This window comes from Planococcus citri, chromosome 1 (assembly GCF_950023065.1).
Source record: "Planococcus citri chromosome 1, ihPlaCitr1.1, whole genome shotgun sequence".
Taxonomy (NCBI): domain Eukaryota; kingdom Metazoa; phylum Arthropoda; class Insecta; order Hemiptera; family Pseudococcidae; genus Planococcus; species Planococcus citri.
Window position 1 is genome coordinate 7,239,928 of NC_088677.1, and position 15,516 is coordinate 7,255,443.

Sequence of the window (15,516 nt, forward strand, 5' to 3'; positions counted from 1 at the left end):
TATTGTATTTTTAATGTTGTAGAGTAGCTCAATAGGCAATACCATGTAATAATATTGTAACATGACTTGTAAATGCCGCTTGCGGTCTCTTACAGCAATAAATTATTTGAATATTATTTGAATATTATTCTTTTCCTCATTTTGATTGAATTGAGAGTCTGTTCGTTGAAAAGATGAGATGAGACGAGAGAAGGGGGTTTCAGTTTTCAAACTTTCAAAGAATGAAATTTTCTCCGAAATTCTCCCCCTCCCATTTCTCCATCTTCTGGAATCTATAATCTGTAATCTCAAATCTGTCCCTTCGAGTCTCAATTGACTTAATCAAATATCAAGGCCTTCAGCTTCACCTATTCAATTCAATTTCAGTCGTTCATTATTCATTAATTTGCATCTTGAGAATCCTGGTAGGTACCTATATTTCAGCTTCCAACTTCCAAGTCGAATATTTCATATTTCAATTTCAAAATAACTGACGTACGAACGAAAATTGCATTTATTCCTGACCCCTTGCAACATTTCGATAATTTCTTTTCAACGTCATACAGCGCAACGTGCGTAGAATCCGTAAACAATTTCCTTATCACCATAGCCATATTAGGAACGCCATATTATCACCTCGAAAACAAAGATTTTTTTAGCGGGAACTCCTATGTTGGTAAACTAGTTATCACGAGCACGCGGTTTGCATTTTTTTTTAATTATATGGGTCTGTTAATGTTAAATTGAAAGAGATTACTCATCGAGGTATGTTCATTTTTAATCCAGTTAAATTAGTTTAAATTACGAATAAGATAATAAAATATTTCGTGTAATGTAAAATGGTATATGGTATGACGATCGTACGATACTCTAGAAGAACTAGAGACGCCATTAAATCTTAATACGTCGATTAGATGTTCTACAGATAGAGGAATCTTGGTCTTGGTACCCAAATGGAAAATGGAAAATGGACAATATAAAATACACCTAGTATTTGAATGAAAAGCACACTGTAGGTCTTTTATATGGGTCTAATTGAGTAATTGAGAATAAGAGTGGGGTTCGGTAATTGTAGCAATGGGGTAAAGTTCATCAAGTTAATTGTCAGTGAAGGTTCATCACTAGTTGTGATATGATTATTGTACGTATTTCTGTATAAATGCTTCATGTGTGGTATTAGATCAACAGGTATTACATAATTTACCTTATCATTATCTTAATAGTTTGCTCGCTTTACACGTAGATATACCTAACCTACGTACGATTCTAATAATGTATATTTTCGTACATTTTTATTTTTCAGTTCATCACAGAGAGATTAGATAATACATCATCAATTACACTAGTAAAGTTCTCGAAGATAACGTCCCAACGATAAGTAACCGTTGAAACCGTCGATCTGAAAAGTATTTTTCGATTAACTCCTCGTGCCGGTGTAGTGCAGTAATAGTAAATCAGTAATGCAAATTACTTTCGTCTAATTTCCTGCCATCTTAAATTATATTTTCAATCATCGAAGATATCCCAAGATTACAATCACGTGAGTATAATTAATTTATCCGATTGAAAAGCCGAATCTGGCCGCTGAGATAATCATTTCATCGTAATCGATCCTGCTCATCCGAACGCCCATCTGTTGGTGGCGAGATGGTTGATCGTAAATTCAGTATCGTATCTAAGCTTTCGAAAGTCGTCCTAGTCATGGTTCTAATTCGTTGTACGTTGTTTTTTGGCAGGCGATACTCCATCATGGCCGAAGCTCAAGCTGTCAACGCTAAAATCCTTTCCGGAACTGCTATCGCAAAGTAAATCCATCCAGATATACTAACGTTACCGTAGATTTTTAGTTCGATTTAATCGTCGTTTGTGTCTGTTTTATACTTACAGAGAGATACGTGACTCGTTGGCTAAACAAGTTACCGAAATGCAGAATAATTTTAACGGATTCAGGCCCGGTTTAGCTGTGATTCAAGTTGGAGAAAGGCAGGATTCGAATGTCTACGTTCGGATGAAGCTAAAGGCAGCCGAAGATATCGGAATCAACGCTACGAAGTTCAATTTGCCTCAGAATACTCATCAGCACGAAGTACTAATCTTGGGTTTTAGTTTACTGATTGATCGTACGTTTTACGTTGATTACGTTCTGTTTGATTGTAATATTGTGTTTTTTTACGTACAGATACTGAACTTGATCAAGGATCTGAATAACGATGCTTCGATTCACGGTATTTTAGTTCAAATGCCTCTAGATTGCGATAATCCAGTCGACTCGCACTTGATTACCGATGCTGTTTCACCGAACAAAGATGTCGATGGGTAAATTCATACTCAACTTGGAGTAATAACCGAACTGCTATTGCATTATGAGTAATTTTCTGGTGTTTTAGATTACATACCCTTAATCAAGGCAAACTAGCTGTTGGAGATTTATCCGGTTTCATTCCTTGTACGCCGAATGGTGTTTTAGAATTGATTCGAAGGTTCGTTCGTGCTCCTTTAGCTTTTTACTAAAATTTGCGAACATTTTACTGAATTTTTTACTCGTTTTTCAGGACTGGTATTAATATAATGGGTAAACGAGCGGTTATCTTGGGTCGTAGTAAGATCGTCGGTACTCCGGTATCAGAATTACTCAAATGGCAAGGAGCAACCATCACCGTATGTCACTCGAAATCTGAAAATGTTCATAATCTGGTTAGTTTACTCCTCAGTTAATATGTAAGATCAATTAATGCTGGAAACGTTCTGGGGTAATTTTCAAACTGATTTGTGTGATTTATTTATTTTTGATCAGGTCAGCGAAGCTGATATCCTTGTAGTAGCTATCGGTCAACCGTACTATGTTAGAGGCGGATGGATCAAACGAGGAGCTGTTGTGATCGATTGCGGTATCAACGCTACCGAAGGTAAATTTTCAATGTTCTAGAATTTTAAGACATGGAATAATATTGTCTTTATGGAATATTAACGTCCCTTTGTTGAATGAATTTTTGTATGTAGACGAATCGAAGAAAAGTGGTCAACGACTGTTAGGAGATGTGAACTACGAAGAGGCTATCAAAGTGGCCAGTTACATTACACCAGTTCCGGGCGGAGTTGGTCCGATGACGGTGGCTATGCTGATGAAAAATACCGTTCTGTCGGCGCAAAGAGCTGCGAACCAGTGGGCGCAGAATAAATGGAATTTGACTGCGTTACCCTTGAAGTATATTCGTCCGGTGCCGAGGTAAAAAAAATGCTTCGATGTAGTAATAAATCAAATGGTTAAAAGCGAATTTATGGTTTAATCAGGCTCTTATTTGATTACTTTTCAAGTAACCAAGCTACTAAAAGTAATTTTTGGACACTAAAGTTCCTTTTTTTTAAATTAAAAGTTTCAAATAATTAAATCTTTTGAAGAAAAGAAAAATGCTGACAAAATTAGTAAGTGATCAAAGTCTCGCTTTCTGTCAAAAATAGCAAAAAAATTCGCCTTTTGTCGAAATTTTCAAGTTTTGTTCTTTGCCAAAAATTATCACATTTTCTCAAAAAATTCCAGCGTTGATTTTTTTCGAAAACTTCCCCGAAATCTTGTTTTTTTTTTTTGTAAAAAATTCCAAAAAGTTTCGCTTTTTTAGACAAAACATGGAAAAAAAAGTATCGCTTTATCGAAAAAATTGCAAAGGAGTATAATTTTTTGACAATAATTGCTAAAAAAAAAAAGTTCAGCTTTTTGTTAAGATAGACAAAATTTTGCTTTTTCCCAAAAACTCTTTTTTTAATAAAATTTGCTTTAATGTCACACTTTTTTCCGATAAATTTCCTAAAAATCTATGTTTTTTCAAAAATAGGCAAAAAAATCTCTCGAAAGTTGCAAAAACATTTTTTTTGTTAATAATTTTCGAAAATTTTGATTTTTGCTAAAATTGTAAAAGCTCTGTCTGGTGACAAAAACTCTCGCTTTTTAGCAAAATTTTTAGAGTATGTTTTTTTTCAAAATTACCTGAAATCTTTTTTTTTGTTAAAAGTTCCAAAAAATCCAGATTTGCTTTTTGATAAAATTCTCGATTTTTCAAAAATTGACAGAAATTTGTTGTTTTTTTTTTTGCAAAAAAAATCCTAAAAGTCATACTTTTTTCCAAAAATTATTCAACAATCTCGCTCATTTTCAGAAATTGTCAAAAAATCTTGATTTTTGGACTGAAATTTGAAAGATACAATTTATTTTTTAATAAAAAGATACTTTTGCTTTTAGCTAATGCCAAAAGAAATTAGGCTCTTTTTTGTCGCTGAAAATTGACAAAAAATCTCGCCCTTTTAACAAAATTGTTAAAAAATCCCATTTCCCTCCCCCCCTCCCCCGAAAATCATACTCAAAAGCCTGTCCATGAGCCTTGCTTTTTTGCCAAAAATTGCTAAAAAATCTTTCAAACATTTTTTACCAAAAATTTCTATTTTTTGACTAAAATTCTCTAATTATCAACGTTTTTTTTTTAAAACAGAAATTCTACGAGTAGCAAAATTGCAAAAGATTCTCACTTTTTCCCCATAAATTACCCAGAAGTCTCGCTCTTTCGTCATAAATTTCCAAAAATTATAACTTTTTTGCCGAGTTATTGAAAAGGTCAGCTTTTGATTACTTTGCCAAGAGTTACCAAAATTCTGGTTTTTCACAAATTTACAAAAAATTTCGCTTTTTAGCTAAAATGCTAAAAATTGCCCGATTTTTTGCAAAAATAAAAATTCCAAAAAAGTTGAATTTTTTTCAAGAACTGCATAAACTCAGAGGTTACATTTTTTTTTGTTATTGCCAAGAATAGCTGAAAAGGCCTGTTTTTTAGCTGTAATTGTAAAAGTCTTGCGCTTTGCCCAAAATGATCGAAAATTCTTTTTTTTTCAAAAATTTACAAAAATTTTCTCTTTTTACCCAAAATGCTAAAAATTGTCTATTTCTTACAAAAAAAATTCCAAAAAGTTTCATTTTTTTCAAAATTTGTTTAAAAGTTTCGCTTTTTATCATAAATTTCCAAAAAGTAAGTATGTATAACTTTTTTGCCAAAAATCGCTAAAAAAATCTTTCAAACATTTTTTACCGAAAATTTTCAAAAATTTCTATTTTTTGACTAAAATTCTCTCTGTTTAACAAAATTTATAGCCTCTTTTTTTTCCCCAAAAATTACCTCGTATAAAACCTCGGTTTTTTGCAGGAAATTTCCAAAAAATATCTTTCTGATTGTCAAAATAGGAATTAAAGTTCCAAAAAATCTTGCTTTTGGCTGAAAATTGTCAGTCTTGTTTTTCGACACAAATTTTCGCTTGTTCAAAAATTGACAAAAATTTGTTGTTTTTTTTGCAAGAAATTCCAAAGTTACTTTTTAAAAAAAAAAAATTATTCAAAAGTCTCGCTCATGTTCAAAAATTGCCAAAAAATCTCTGTTTTTTTCGAAAAAATGTCGAAAAAGCATCGTCAGTCTTGTTTTTGGCCAAAAATTAAACAAAAATTCTTGCTTTTTAGCAAAATTTGAAGTCTTGTCTGTTTTTTTTTTACCAGAAAGTTGCAAAAAAGTATTCGTTTTTCGATAAAAATTATTTCAAAAAAAATACATTTTTTGCTGATAATTGCCAAAAAAGCTCTCTTTTTTTCTAAAGTTGTCAAAAGTTTTTTTTAAACAGAAATTCTCGTTTTTTACGAGTAGCAAAATTGCAAAAGATTCTCACTTTTTTCCATAAATTACCCAGAAGTCTCGTTCTTTTGTCATAAATTTCCAAAAAGTATAACTTTTTTGCCTGAAAAGGTCAGCTTTTGATTAAAATTTTCAGAGTCTTGCTCTTTGCCGAAAATTATCAAAAATTCTAGTTTTCACAAATTTACAAAAAAATTCGCTTTTTTGAAAGATTGCAAAAAAATGTAATTTTTTGACAATAAATAATTGCTAAAAAAAAAGTTCAGCTTTTGTGTTAAAATTGACAAAATTTTGCTTTTTCCCAAAAACTGGCCAAATATCTCGTTTTTTAGCAAAATTCGCCAAAACATCACACTTTTTTGCAAAAATTATCTAAAAAACTCTGTTTTGTCAACGTTAAAAAAATCACCAAAAAAATGCAAAAAGAATTTTTTTGCAAATGATTATTTCTAAAAATAATTTTTTTTTGCCAAAATTGTAACAGTTCAGTTTTGTGACAAAAATTCTCGCTTTTTGGCCAAATTTTCAGTCTTACGTTTTTCCAAAATTTACCCGAAAGCCTCGTTTTTTTGTCAAAAATTGCTAAAAAGTCTTACAAAAATTTTTTATTAACAATTTCCAAAAATTGATATTTTTTGACAAAAATTTTCGCTGTTTAACAAAATTCCTACAGTTTTACTTGTTTCCCAGAAATTTCCAAAAAATATGTTTTTGTTTGTCAAAATACTTTGGTTTGAAAAAATCCTACTTTTTGCTGAAATTGTCAGTCTTTTTTTTTTTTGATAAAAATGTTCAATTTTTCAAAAATTGACAAAAATTTGTCGTTTTTTTGCAAAAAATGTTTACTTTTTCAAAAATTACCCAGAAATCTCCTTTACTTGCTATAAATTGCCAAAAATTATAATTTCTTAGGCAAGAATTCCTGAAAAGGTCAGCTTTTGTCTAAAATTGTCAAAGTCTTGCCTCTCACCAAAAATACTTGATCAAAAAAACTGGTTTATAAAAAAGTCACAAAAATTCTGGCGTTTTAGCAGAAATGCTAAAAATTGTCGATTTCTTCCCAAAAAAAATTCCAAAAAGTTCAATTTTTTTCAAAAATTATCCAAAAGTTACGCTTTTTTGTCATAAATTGTCAAAAAGTGTAGCTTTTTTGCATAGAATTGCTGAAAAAGTCAGCTTTTGGCTGAAAATTTAAGTCTTGCTCTTTGTCAAAAATGATCAAAAAATCTCGTTTTTCAAAAATTTCAAAAATTCTCAATTTTTAGAAAATTTCTAAAAATTTTGATTTCTTGCAAAAAAAAATCCAAAAGGTTTCCAAAAGTCACACTTTTTTGTCATCTCATAAATTGCCAAGAATTTGCTGAAAATGTCTGCTTTTGGCTGAAATTTTCAAAGCTATCTTTGCCAAAAATTTCCAAAAAGTCATAACAAATTCTCGTTTTAGCAAAAACGCTATAAATTGTCCATTTTTTGCAAAAAAAAATTCCAAAAAGTTTTCATTTTTTTCAAAAATGTTTCCAAAAATTACGTTTTTTTGTCATACGTTAATTTTTAAAAAGTATAACTTTTTTTGCCTAGAATTATGTACTGAAAAGGCCTACCTTTGGATAAAATATCGTCAAAGTCTTGCTCTTAACCAAAAATTTACTAAAATTCTTGTTTTTCAAAAAAAATTTTAAAATTCTCATTTTTAGAAAAATGCTAAAAATTGTCAATTTTTTGCAAAAGAAGTTTCAAAAATTGGCCAAAAGTCAAGCTTCTTTACCAGAAATTTTCAAAAATCCCTTTCTTCCCTTTTTACTGAAATTGTCAGTCTTGCTTTTTTCATCACCCAAAAAAAAAAAAAAAATTTTGTGTTCTGTTTTTTTTTAGAGATTTTTTCTTGCTTTCTCCTTTTTCGTTACTGAAGTTTAGTTATGATGAGAGGTAGCAATTTTTTTTGAAAAGGGAAGTAAGCCTTTGGAAAATGGAGCCTTGAAAAAATGAAATCTCAGGTTATTTTTTTTTTTCTTCTAAATACATCCTGAAGGCTGAATTACAATTTAATCATTAAATTATTCGCAGAGAGACTGTATTAGAGTGAAAATTCCTGGTTTTCAAAGACAAATTTCTTGGAAAATTTTTAGTTAAATGTTCGTTCATTTTTAACATTTTTTCTAATATTTCATGTTTTTTTTTTTTTTTTTTTTTTACAGTGATATCGAAGTAGCACGATCTCAAATTCCAAAAGATATCGGTAATTTGGCTTCGGAAATTGGTTTATCACCGTCAGAGATCTCATTATACGGCACGAAGAAAGCTAAAGTCAGCCTATCTGTGCTGAAGCGTTTATCTAACCAGGTTAATGGCAAATACGTCGTGGTTGCTGGGTAAGTTCAAGATGAAGGACGTGAATATATTTATCTGCGAGTATTTTTTCGCATAATATGCGTATCGATAAACAAGATATGTATAATTTTGTATTCTTGTAGCATAACTCCGACACCTTTGGGAGAAGGTAAAAGTACGACGACTATTGGTCTAGTTCAAGCATTAGCCGCTCATAAATTTAGGAACGCTGTAGCTTGCGTTAGACAGCCTTCTCAAGGGCCCACGTTCGGTATCAAAGGTAAATTTTCTCGATTTGTGACTCGAGAAATGGTCCAGTAATCGTATTTATTAACGAAGAAATTATTTATGGCAGGTGGAGCCGCAGGAGGAGGATATTCGCAAGTTATACCGATGGAAGAATTCAACCTGCACTTGACCGGAGACATTCACGCCGTTTCTGCCGCCAATAATTTACTAGCTGCTCAAATTGACGCCAGATGTTTCCACGAAAGTACCCAAACCGATGATGGCCTCTACAGCAGGCTGGTACCGAAAATAAAAGGTGTCCGAAAATTCTCCGCTATTCAATTAAGAAGGCTGAAGAAACTGGGTATTGATAAAACCGATCCTGATTCGTTGACCGAAGACGAAATCAAACGATTTGTTAGACTGAATATCGATCGTAAAACGATCTCGTGGAATCGAGGTATGGATTTAGGTCCTTCTTCACCCCCTCCCCCCGTCCCCTTGTGATCATATTTTACTACGTTGAATTATAATATTATTTTTTTAAAAATTTGTTCGCAGTTGTCGACACCAATGATAGATTCCTTCGCGAGATAACCATCGGAAAATCACCCACTGAGAAGAATTTCACCAGAGAGGCGTGTTTCGATATCTCGGTGGCTAGCGAAATTATGGCTATTTTAGCCCTGTCGACGAATCTGACCGATTTGAAGGAAAGATTGATGAAAATTATCGTCGCCCAAGATACCGAAGGAAATGATATCACTGCAGACGATTTGGTTAGTTTTCATTTAATCGAGTGATCTCTTGAAATAGATTGTAATTTTTCAAAATTTAAGAAAACGTTCACGAAGAATAATTTGTTTATTTTTTTAATTTGAATCTAGGGAGCGACCGGAGCACTGGCTGTATTACTTCGTGACACCATCGAACCAACTCTGATGCAGACTCTGGAAGGCACACCGGTCATGGTACACGCTGGACCTTTTGCCAACATTGCCCACGGATGCTCTTCCATAATCGCTGATCTAATCGGATTAAAACTCGTCGGTAAAAGTGGATTTGTAGTAACTGAAGCTGGTTTCGGATCCGATATCGGTACGTACAACGTAAATTCCCCTCGAATACCTACTGATTTTTTTTTATTTCAAAACTCATTCTCTTTTTTTTGTCAGGTATGGAAAAATTCTTCAATATTAAATGCAGATACTCCGGTTTACTGCCCGATGCTGTTGTACTCGTGGCAACCGTCAGAGCACTCAAAATGCACGGAGGTGGACCCCCTGTCGTCTCTGGAGAGCCTCTGAAATCGGAATATAGCGAAGTACGTCTTATTCTGTTCATTTACCCGTGCAAAAAAATAATGCAAATTGATTGTAACGTGTTTTGTAATCTCTGTTTTGATGTTTTGTTTTTTTTTTCATCAGGAAAATTTGGAATTAGTTCGTAAAGGATGTGAAAATTTAAAGAAACATATTTCGAATGCTCAAAAGCACGGTGTACCTGTGGTCGTGGCTATTAATTCGATGTCGTAAGTTGGATTCTTTTTTTAGTCACTCCTCTTGAATTATTTCTGTTTGGAATTTTTGGTCGTTGTAGAATTATTCGAAAGTGAATTTTAATTTTTGAGCATTTTTGAACGCTTTTGAGCCTCGAATTTGGGTCATGATTTTTGGGATTTTTGAAAAAGGTGTTATTTATACTTACCATAAAAATGGATTTAAATTTCGGTGACAAATTAAAATTCTTATTAAAATTTTTTTAAGCATTTTTGAAAAGTTTTGAACTCGAAATTGGATTAAAAAAAACTCAAAAAAATACATTTTGAGCATTTTTAAAAAATTTTCAGCCATGAAGTCTGAGGTTATGTTTTTTTTGAAAAATACGTGATTTGTCGTGATTTGATTCTTTAAAATAAGTTAAAATTTTGACAAGAAATAAAAAATTATCATCAATTGTTTTTTGACCAGTTTTGAAGAATTTAGAGCTCCGAAATTGGGTCATGATTTTTTCAAAAAATTTAAGCCCTGAAAATCTGGCTATGGTTTTTGGAATTTTTGAAAAAAATGTCATTTGACTCGTAAAAATTGGTTGAATTTTTTGAAAAAAATCAAAAATTTGCGAATACATATTTTTTTGGACCAGTTTTGAAGAATTTAGAGCATCAAAATTAGTTCATGATTGTTGGGATTTTTGAAAAAGTGCCTTTTATTTTTCAACATTTCATCGAAAATGTATTTTGATTATTTTTTGAAGAATTTTGAGCACCAAAATTGGGTCGTGATTTTTTAAAAGGGTTTGAGTTTGGTCACGATTTTTGAAATTTTTGTAAAAGTTTCATGCGACTCTTCAAAATTGGTTGAAATTTCTCGGAAAATTGAAGTGTTTCGACTAAAATGTATTTTGATCATTTTTTTGACGAATTTTCGAGCCCCAAAATCTGGTTATTATTTTTGAGATTTTTTGAAAAAGTGTCACGCGATCTATCAAAATGTGATGAAATTTTTCGATAAATTGAACGTGAGATTAAAACAATTTATTAATAAAAAAAAAGTTTTGATAGAAATTTTTGATTTTTTCTGCTTAAATTTTAACCCATTTTGATTTTTTTTTTTTTTTTTTTTTGGGTGTTTGTAATTACTTGATTATTACACCCGTCGTATGAGATTTAAATCGAGTTGGTAAGGTCAAGTTTTTTAATTAGGTCTAAGAATTTTTTAATTTCTGAAGGGTCGTCTGGTATGAATAGGGATCTTTCATCTATTTGTAGGGACAGTCTGTGCTGATGTAAGGAGGGACATTGAAATAGTAAGTGTTGGACAGATATAAGTTCTGAGAGGCAGAATTGACATGTGGGTTTTGGGGCCTTTTCAAATAGGTGATTATGTGTGATTTTTGTGTGGCCAATTCTCAGTCTGGTTATAATGATTTCTTCAAGTCTGTTTAAGTGGGAGAGGTTTTTCCAAGGATGATTGCTGGCATAATATTTTTTTCAAATTCCCGAAATTCATGACCCAATTTTTGAGCTCAAAAATTCTTCAAAACCGCTCAAAATAAATTTTGAAATTTGTTTTTGATTCTCTGTGAAAATTTCAATTTATTTTGATTACCTAGTTAAATGACACCTTTTTTAAAAAATCATAAAAATTATAATCTGAGTTTTGACCATGAAATTTTTCAAAAACGTTCAAAACTGAAAGGTGACCTTCCGACCTATCAAAATGAGTTAAAATTTCGCAAGATTCACAAATATCTAGACGAATTTCTGTTTTGAGCATTTTTGAAGAATTTTTGAGCCCCGAAATCTACTGGTCATGATTTTTGGGATGTTTGAAAAAGGTATTATTTGACCCATTGAAAGGAGTCGAAATTTAGGCAGAAAAAAAAGAATTCTTCTCGATTTTTTTCAGTAGTTTTGAATAATTTTATGCTCCAAGTATAAAAAATTATTTTCTTTTGAAATTTTTGGAAAAATTTATACGATTTTGAAGCTCATAATAATTAAAAACCGCTCAAAATGAATTTTGAATTTGTTTTTCATTTTTTGAGAAAATTATACCTTCCTCATTTTAATGGGTCAAATGACATTTTTTTCAAAACTCCAAAAAATCATTTCCTGATTGTAGATCTCGAAAATTCTTCAAAATTGCTCAGAATGAATTTTGACATTTTTTTAATATTCTGTAAAACTTTCAACCAATTTTACAAGATTAGGAATATTTTCAAAAATCAAAAAAATCACGATTGAAGGAAATTTTTGATTTCCTGTCAAAATTTTTAACGGTTTGATTTCTCAAGTGTCAATTTTTTTGAAAATCCCAAAAGACCTGACCGCATTTTTCAACTCAAAAAAATTTTATGAGAATTGAAAATACTGCAATAAAAATATTTTAAAATAATTTTGAGCCTCAAAATGTGGTCTTCTTGATTTTTGAAATATTCGAAAAATGTGTCACGCAACCTATAAAAATGGGTTAAAATTTTGCGAATAACTGAAATATTTTGAATAAAATGTGTTTTGAGCATTTTTAAAGAATTTTGAACACCGAAATTGAGTCGTGATTTTTTTGTAAGTTTTGAATAAGTCTCAAAATCGGGTCATAATTTTTGAATTTTGTGTAAAAGTTTCACGCAACTCTTCAAAATTAGTTGAAATCCCTCGAAAAATTGAAATATTTCAACTAAAATTTATTTTGACTGTTTTTGAAGAATTTTGAGCCTCAAAATCTGGTAACGAGTTTTATGATTTTTGAAAAAAAAGCAACATGTGACCCATCAAAACAGGTTGAAATTTCATCAGAAAATCAAAAATTCCCATACATTTTTTTGAGCAGTTTTGAACAATTTTGAGCCTCAAAATATGGTCATAATATTTTTGAGATTTTTGAGAACGTGTCATGCGACTTATCAAAATGGGTTAAAATTTTGCAAATAATTCAAATATTTTGATTAAAATGTATTTTGAGCATTTTTGAAGAATTTTGAGCACCGAAATTGGGTGATGATTTTTTAAAATGTTTGTAAAAGTTTTATGTGACTCTTCAAAATTGGTTGAAATTTGTCGAAAAATTGAAATATTTCAACTAAAATTTATTTTGATTATTTTCAAAGAATTTTGAGCCCCAAAATCTGGTGACGAGTTTTAGGATTTTTAAAGTAAGGGCATCATGTGACCTATCAAAATAGGTTAAAATTTCGTCAGAAAATCAAAAATTCCCATGAACAAATTGTTGAGCAGTTTTGAACAATTTTAAGTCTTAAAATATGGTCATGATTTTTGAGATTTCCGAAAAAGTGTCAAGCTACTTATTAAAGTGGATTAAAATTTTGCGATAAATTCAAATATTTAGATTAAAATGTATTTTGAGCATTTTTGAAAAATTTTGAGCACCAAAATTTGGTCATGATTTTTGAAATTTTTGTAAAAGTTTCATGCGACTCTTCAAAGTTGGTTGAAATTTCTCGAAAAATTTTAATATTTCAGATAAAATCAATTTTGACCATTTTTGAAGAATTTTGAGCCTCAAAATCCGGAAATGAGTTTAAGGATTTTTGAAAAAAGGCATCATGTGACCTATCAAAATATGTTAAAATTTCGTCAGAAAATCAAAAATTCCCATAAAAATTGTTTTGAGCAGTTTTGAATAATTTTGAGCCTCAAGATGTGGTCATGATTTTTAAGATTTTCGAAAAAGTGTCATGCAAGTTATCGAAGTGAGTTAAAATTTCGCGATAAATTCAAATATTTTGATTCAAATGTATTTTGAGCATTTTTAAAGAATTTTGAGCCTCAAAATTGAGTAATGATTTTTGAAATTTTGCGACTGAGTTCCAAAATCTATCCACGATTTTTTAAATTTTTGTATAAGTTTCATGTGACTAATCAAAATTGGTTGAAATTTCTCGAATAATTAAGTTTTTTGACTTGAAATGTATTTTGAGCATTTTCTAAGAATTTTGAGTCCTAAAATCTGTTAACGAGTCTTGGAATTTTCGAAAATAAGGATCTGATTTTGGAGTAGAGCTCAAAAATTCTCAAGAGCTGCTTAGAATGAATTTTGAAATTTTATTTGTATTTTTTGAAAATTTCAACCAATTTTTCTGGGGGGATGATCTTTCTTAAAAATCAAAAAAAAATCACGATTGTTGGAAATTTTTGATTTTTGTCGAAATTTCCCACATTTTTATTTGTCAAAAGACACTTTTTTTTCGAAAATCCCAAAAATCCAGATCGCATTTCGATGCTCAAAATTCTTCAAAAACGCTCAAAATATATTTTAATTCCTCACGGAATTTTAACGTCGCGCATCTCTCTTCGAATTTCTTTTTTGGTCACTCTTCTTGATTTATTTCTATTGTGGATACTTTTCTAAATTTGTACCTTATTTATTACTTCAGGACTGATACCGAAGCCGAATGGAATGTGATTAAAGAAGAATGCGCTCAAAGTGGTGCCTCAGATGTGGTCGTTTCTTCACACTGGTTACTTGGTGGAGAGGGTGCTCTAGACTTGGCCGATGCTGTCGTCAAAGCCAGCGAATCCAAAAATAATTTCCAGTACGTTGTTTTTATCATAAATATTAATATTGCTACTCGCATTTCTTACGAATATTTTATTCGAATATAATAATTATCTGTGTAATTTGACGCAGTTTCCTGTACGACGCCGAAAACTCACTAGCCGATAAAATTAAACAAGTCGCTGTTGAAATGTACGGATCAGTAGGAGTCGATATCCCTCAACCAGTTCTTGATAAATTGAAAAGATACGAAGATAAAGTAAGCGGTATTTTTTCAAACGTATTATTTTAAACGAAACGAAAAAAAATACGAGATTTTAACAATTCTACTCTCTGTTCCCCTCCTCTTCGATCTCAGGGTTACAAAAACCTCCCCGTATGTATGGCCAAAACAGCCCTTTCACTGACTGGAAATCCTGCCCTGAAAGGAGTACCAACCGGTTACACGTTGCCCATCAAAGATGCCTACTTATCTGCAGGAGCCGGATTTATCGTCGTAATCGCCGGAACGGTAAATTATATTTTTTTAAATACGAGTTCTCATCCTGCCTTGAATACTCAGATTTTTAATCATTTTTTTCGGGGTGGGGTTTCGATTTTAGATAAGCAAGATGCCCGGATTATCGATCAGGCCGTGTATTTATGATATCGATTTGAATACCGAAACTGGACTCGTCGAAGGATTATTTTAATACTCATTTTTTCCCCTCAATCAATGCGGAACTGGCTCTTTCATTATTTTTAAATGTTCAATTTTACGCCATATTTTTTTATATTTATTCCAGTATTTTTGTAGATACCGGTCGTTTTTATTTTAGTATTAATTTTTTTAAATTAAATCATCGAAAATGAACCACTGATTTTTTTAATGAAAAATTCAATCATCTGAGAATAAAAAAACAGTTGAATATATTATATTTTTTCAACTGGAACGCGTCGATTTTGGAAAAATGGTGTTTTTTGAAAAACTGGAATTTCCAAGAAGTTGCTGGAGGCTCCAAAATGACTGGAAACTATCTCAATTCCGATCATTATGTTGAAGTTAGGGTGCACAGTGAATTTCAGCTCACCAACTTCATTTGGTAAAAGTTTCAATCCGCTGGAGGCTCCAGCACTGCTCAAAACGGCTTGAAATCGTTTCCAATCGATTCGGTGTGTTGATAGTAGGGTATTTCCCAAATTTCAACTTTCTAGGTCTATTTGATAAAATTAATTTTGATTTTCAGAAATTCGCCAAAAATCAAAAATTGCTCTTGAAATATTTTGACTTCAAAACATAATTAGGTACAACTTACATC

At 31.3% G+C, this 15,516-nt stretch overlaps 1 protein-coding gene across 2 annotated transcripts; it reads left to right on the top strand.

Annotated features, from left to right (window-relative positions):
- Nucleotides 1-1,051: 1,051 nt before the first annotated feature.
- On the top strand, nt 1,052-15,071 carry pug (pug C-1-tetrahydrofolate synthase, cytoplasmic). 2 transcript variants are annotated; one of them, XM_065365376.1, is made up of 20 exons: nt 1,052-1,167; nt 1,283-1,519; nt 1,716-1,784; nt 1,867-2,065; nt 2,159-2,295; nt 2,367-2,459; nt 2,532-2,673; nt 2,774-2,885; nt 2,980-3,205; nt 7,838-8,011; nt 8,114-8,250; nt 8,326-8,658; nt 8,760-8,977; nt 9,086-9,296; nt 9,374-9,522; nt 9,626-9,729; nt 14,097-14,255; nt 14,351-14,477; nt 14,577-14,729; nt 14,821-15,071. In XM_065365376.1, the coding sequence occupies exons 3-20, from the start codon at nt 1,729-1,731 to the stop codon at nt 14,908-14,910; spliced, it is 2,820 nt and encodes a 939-aa protein (XP_065221448.1). In that variant the 5' UTR covers nt 1,052-1,167; nt 1,283-1,519; nt 1,716-1,728; the 3' UTR covers nt 14,911-15,071. The 2 variants fall into 2 exon arrangements, with proteins under 2 accessions (XP_065221448.1, XP_065221440.1); XM_065365368.1 differs by lacking the exons at nt 1,052-1,167; nt 1,283-1,519 and having other exon boundaries at nt 1,573-1,784.
- Nucleotides 15,072-15,516: the final 445 nt, after the last annotated feature.

Bases quoted from the DNA above. Each gene is read 5' to 3' on its own strand.
- pug (XM_065365368.1), top strand. From the start codon at position 1,627: ATGGTTGATCGTAAATTCAGTATCGTATCTAAGCTTTCGAAAGTCGTC. The intron at 8,251-8,325 runs GTAAATTTTCTC...TATTTATGGCAG, and splicing joins GCCCACGTTCGGTATCAAAG to GTGGAGCCGCAGGAGGAGGA. The intron at 9,297-9,373 runs GTACGTACAACG...TTTTTTTGTCAG, and splicing joins TGGTTTCGGATCCGATATCG to GTATGGAAAAATTCTTCAAT.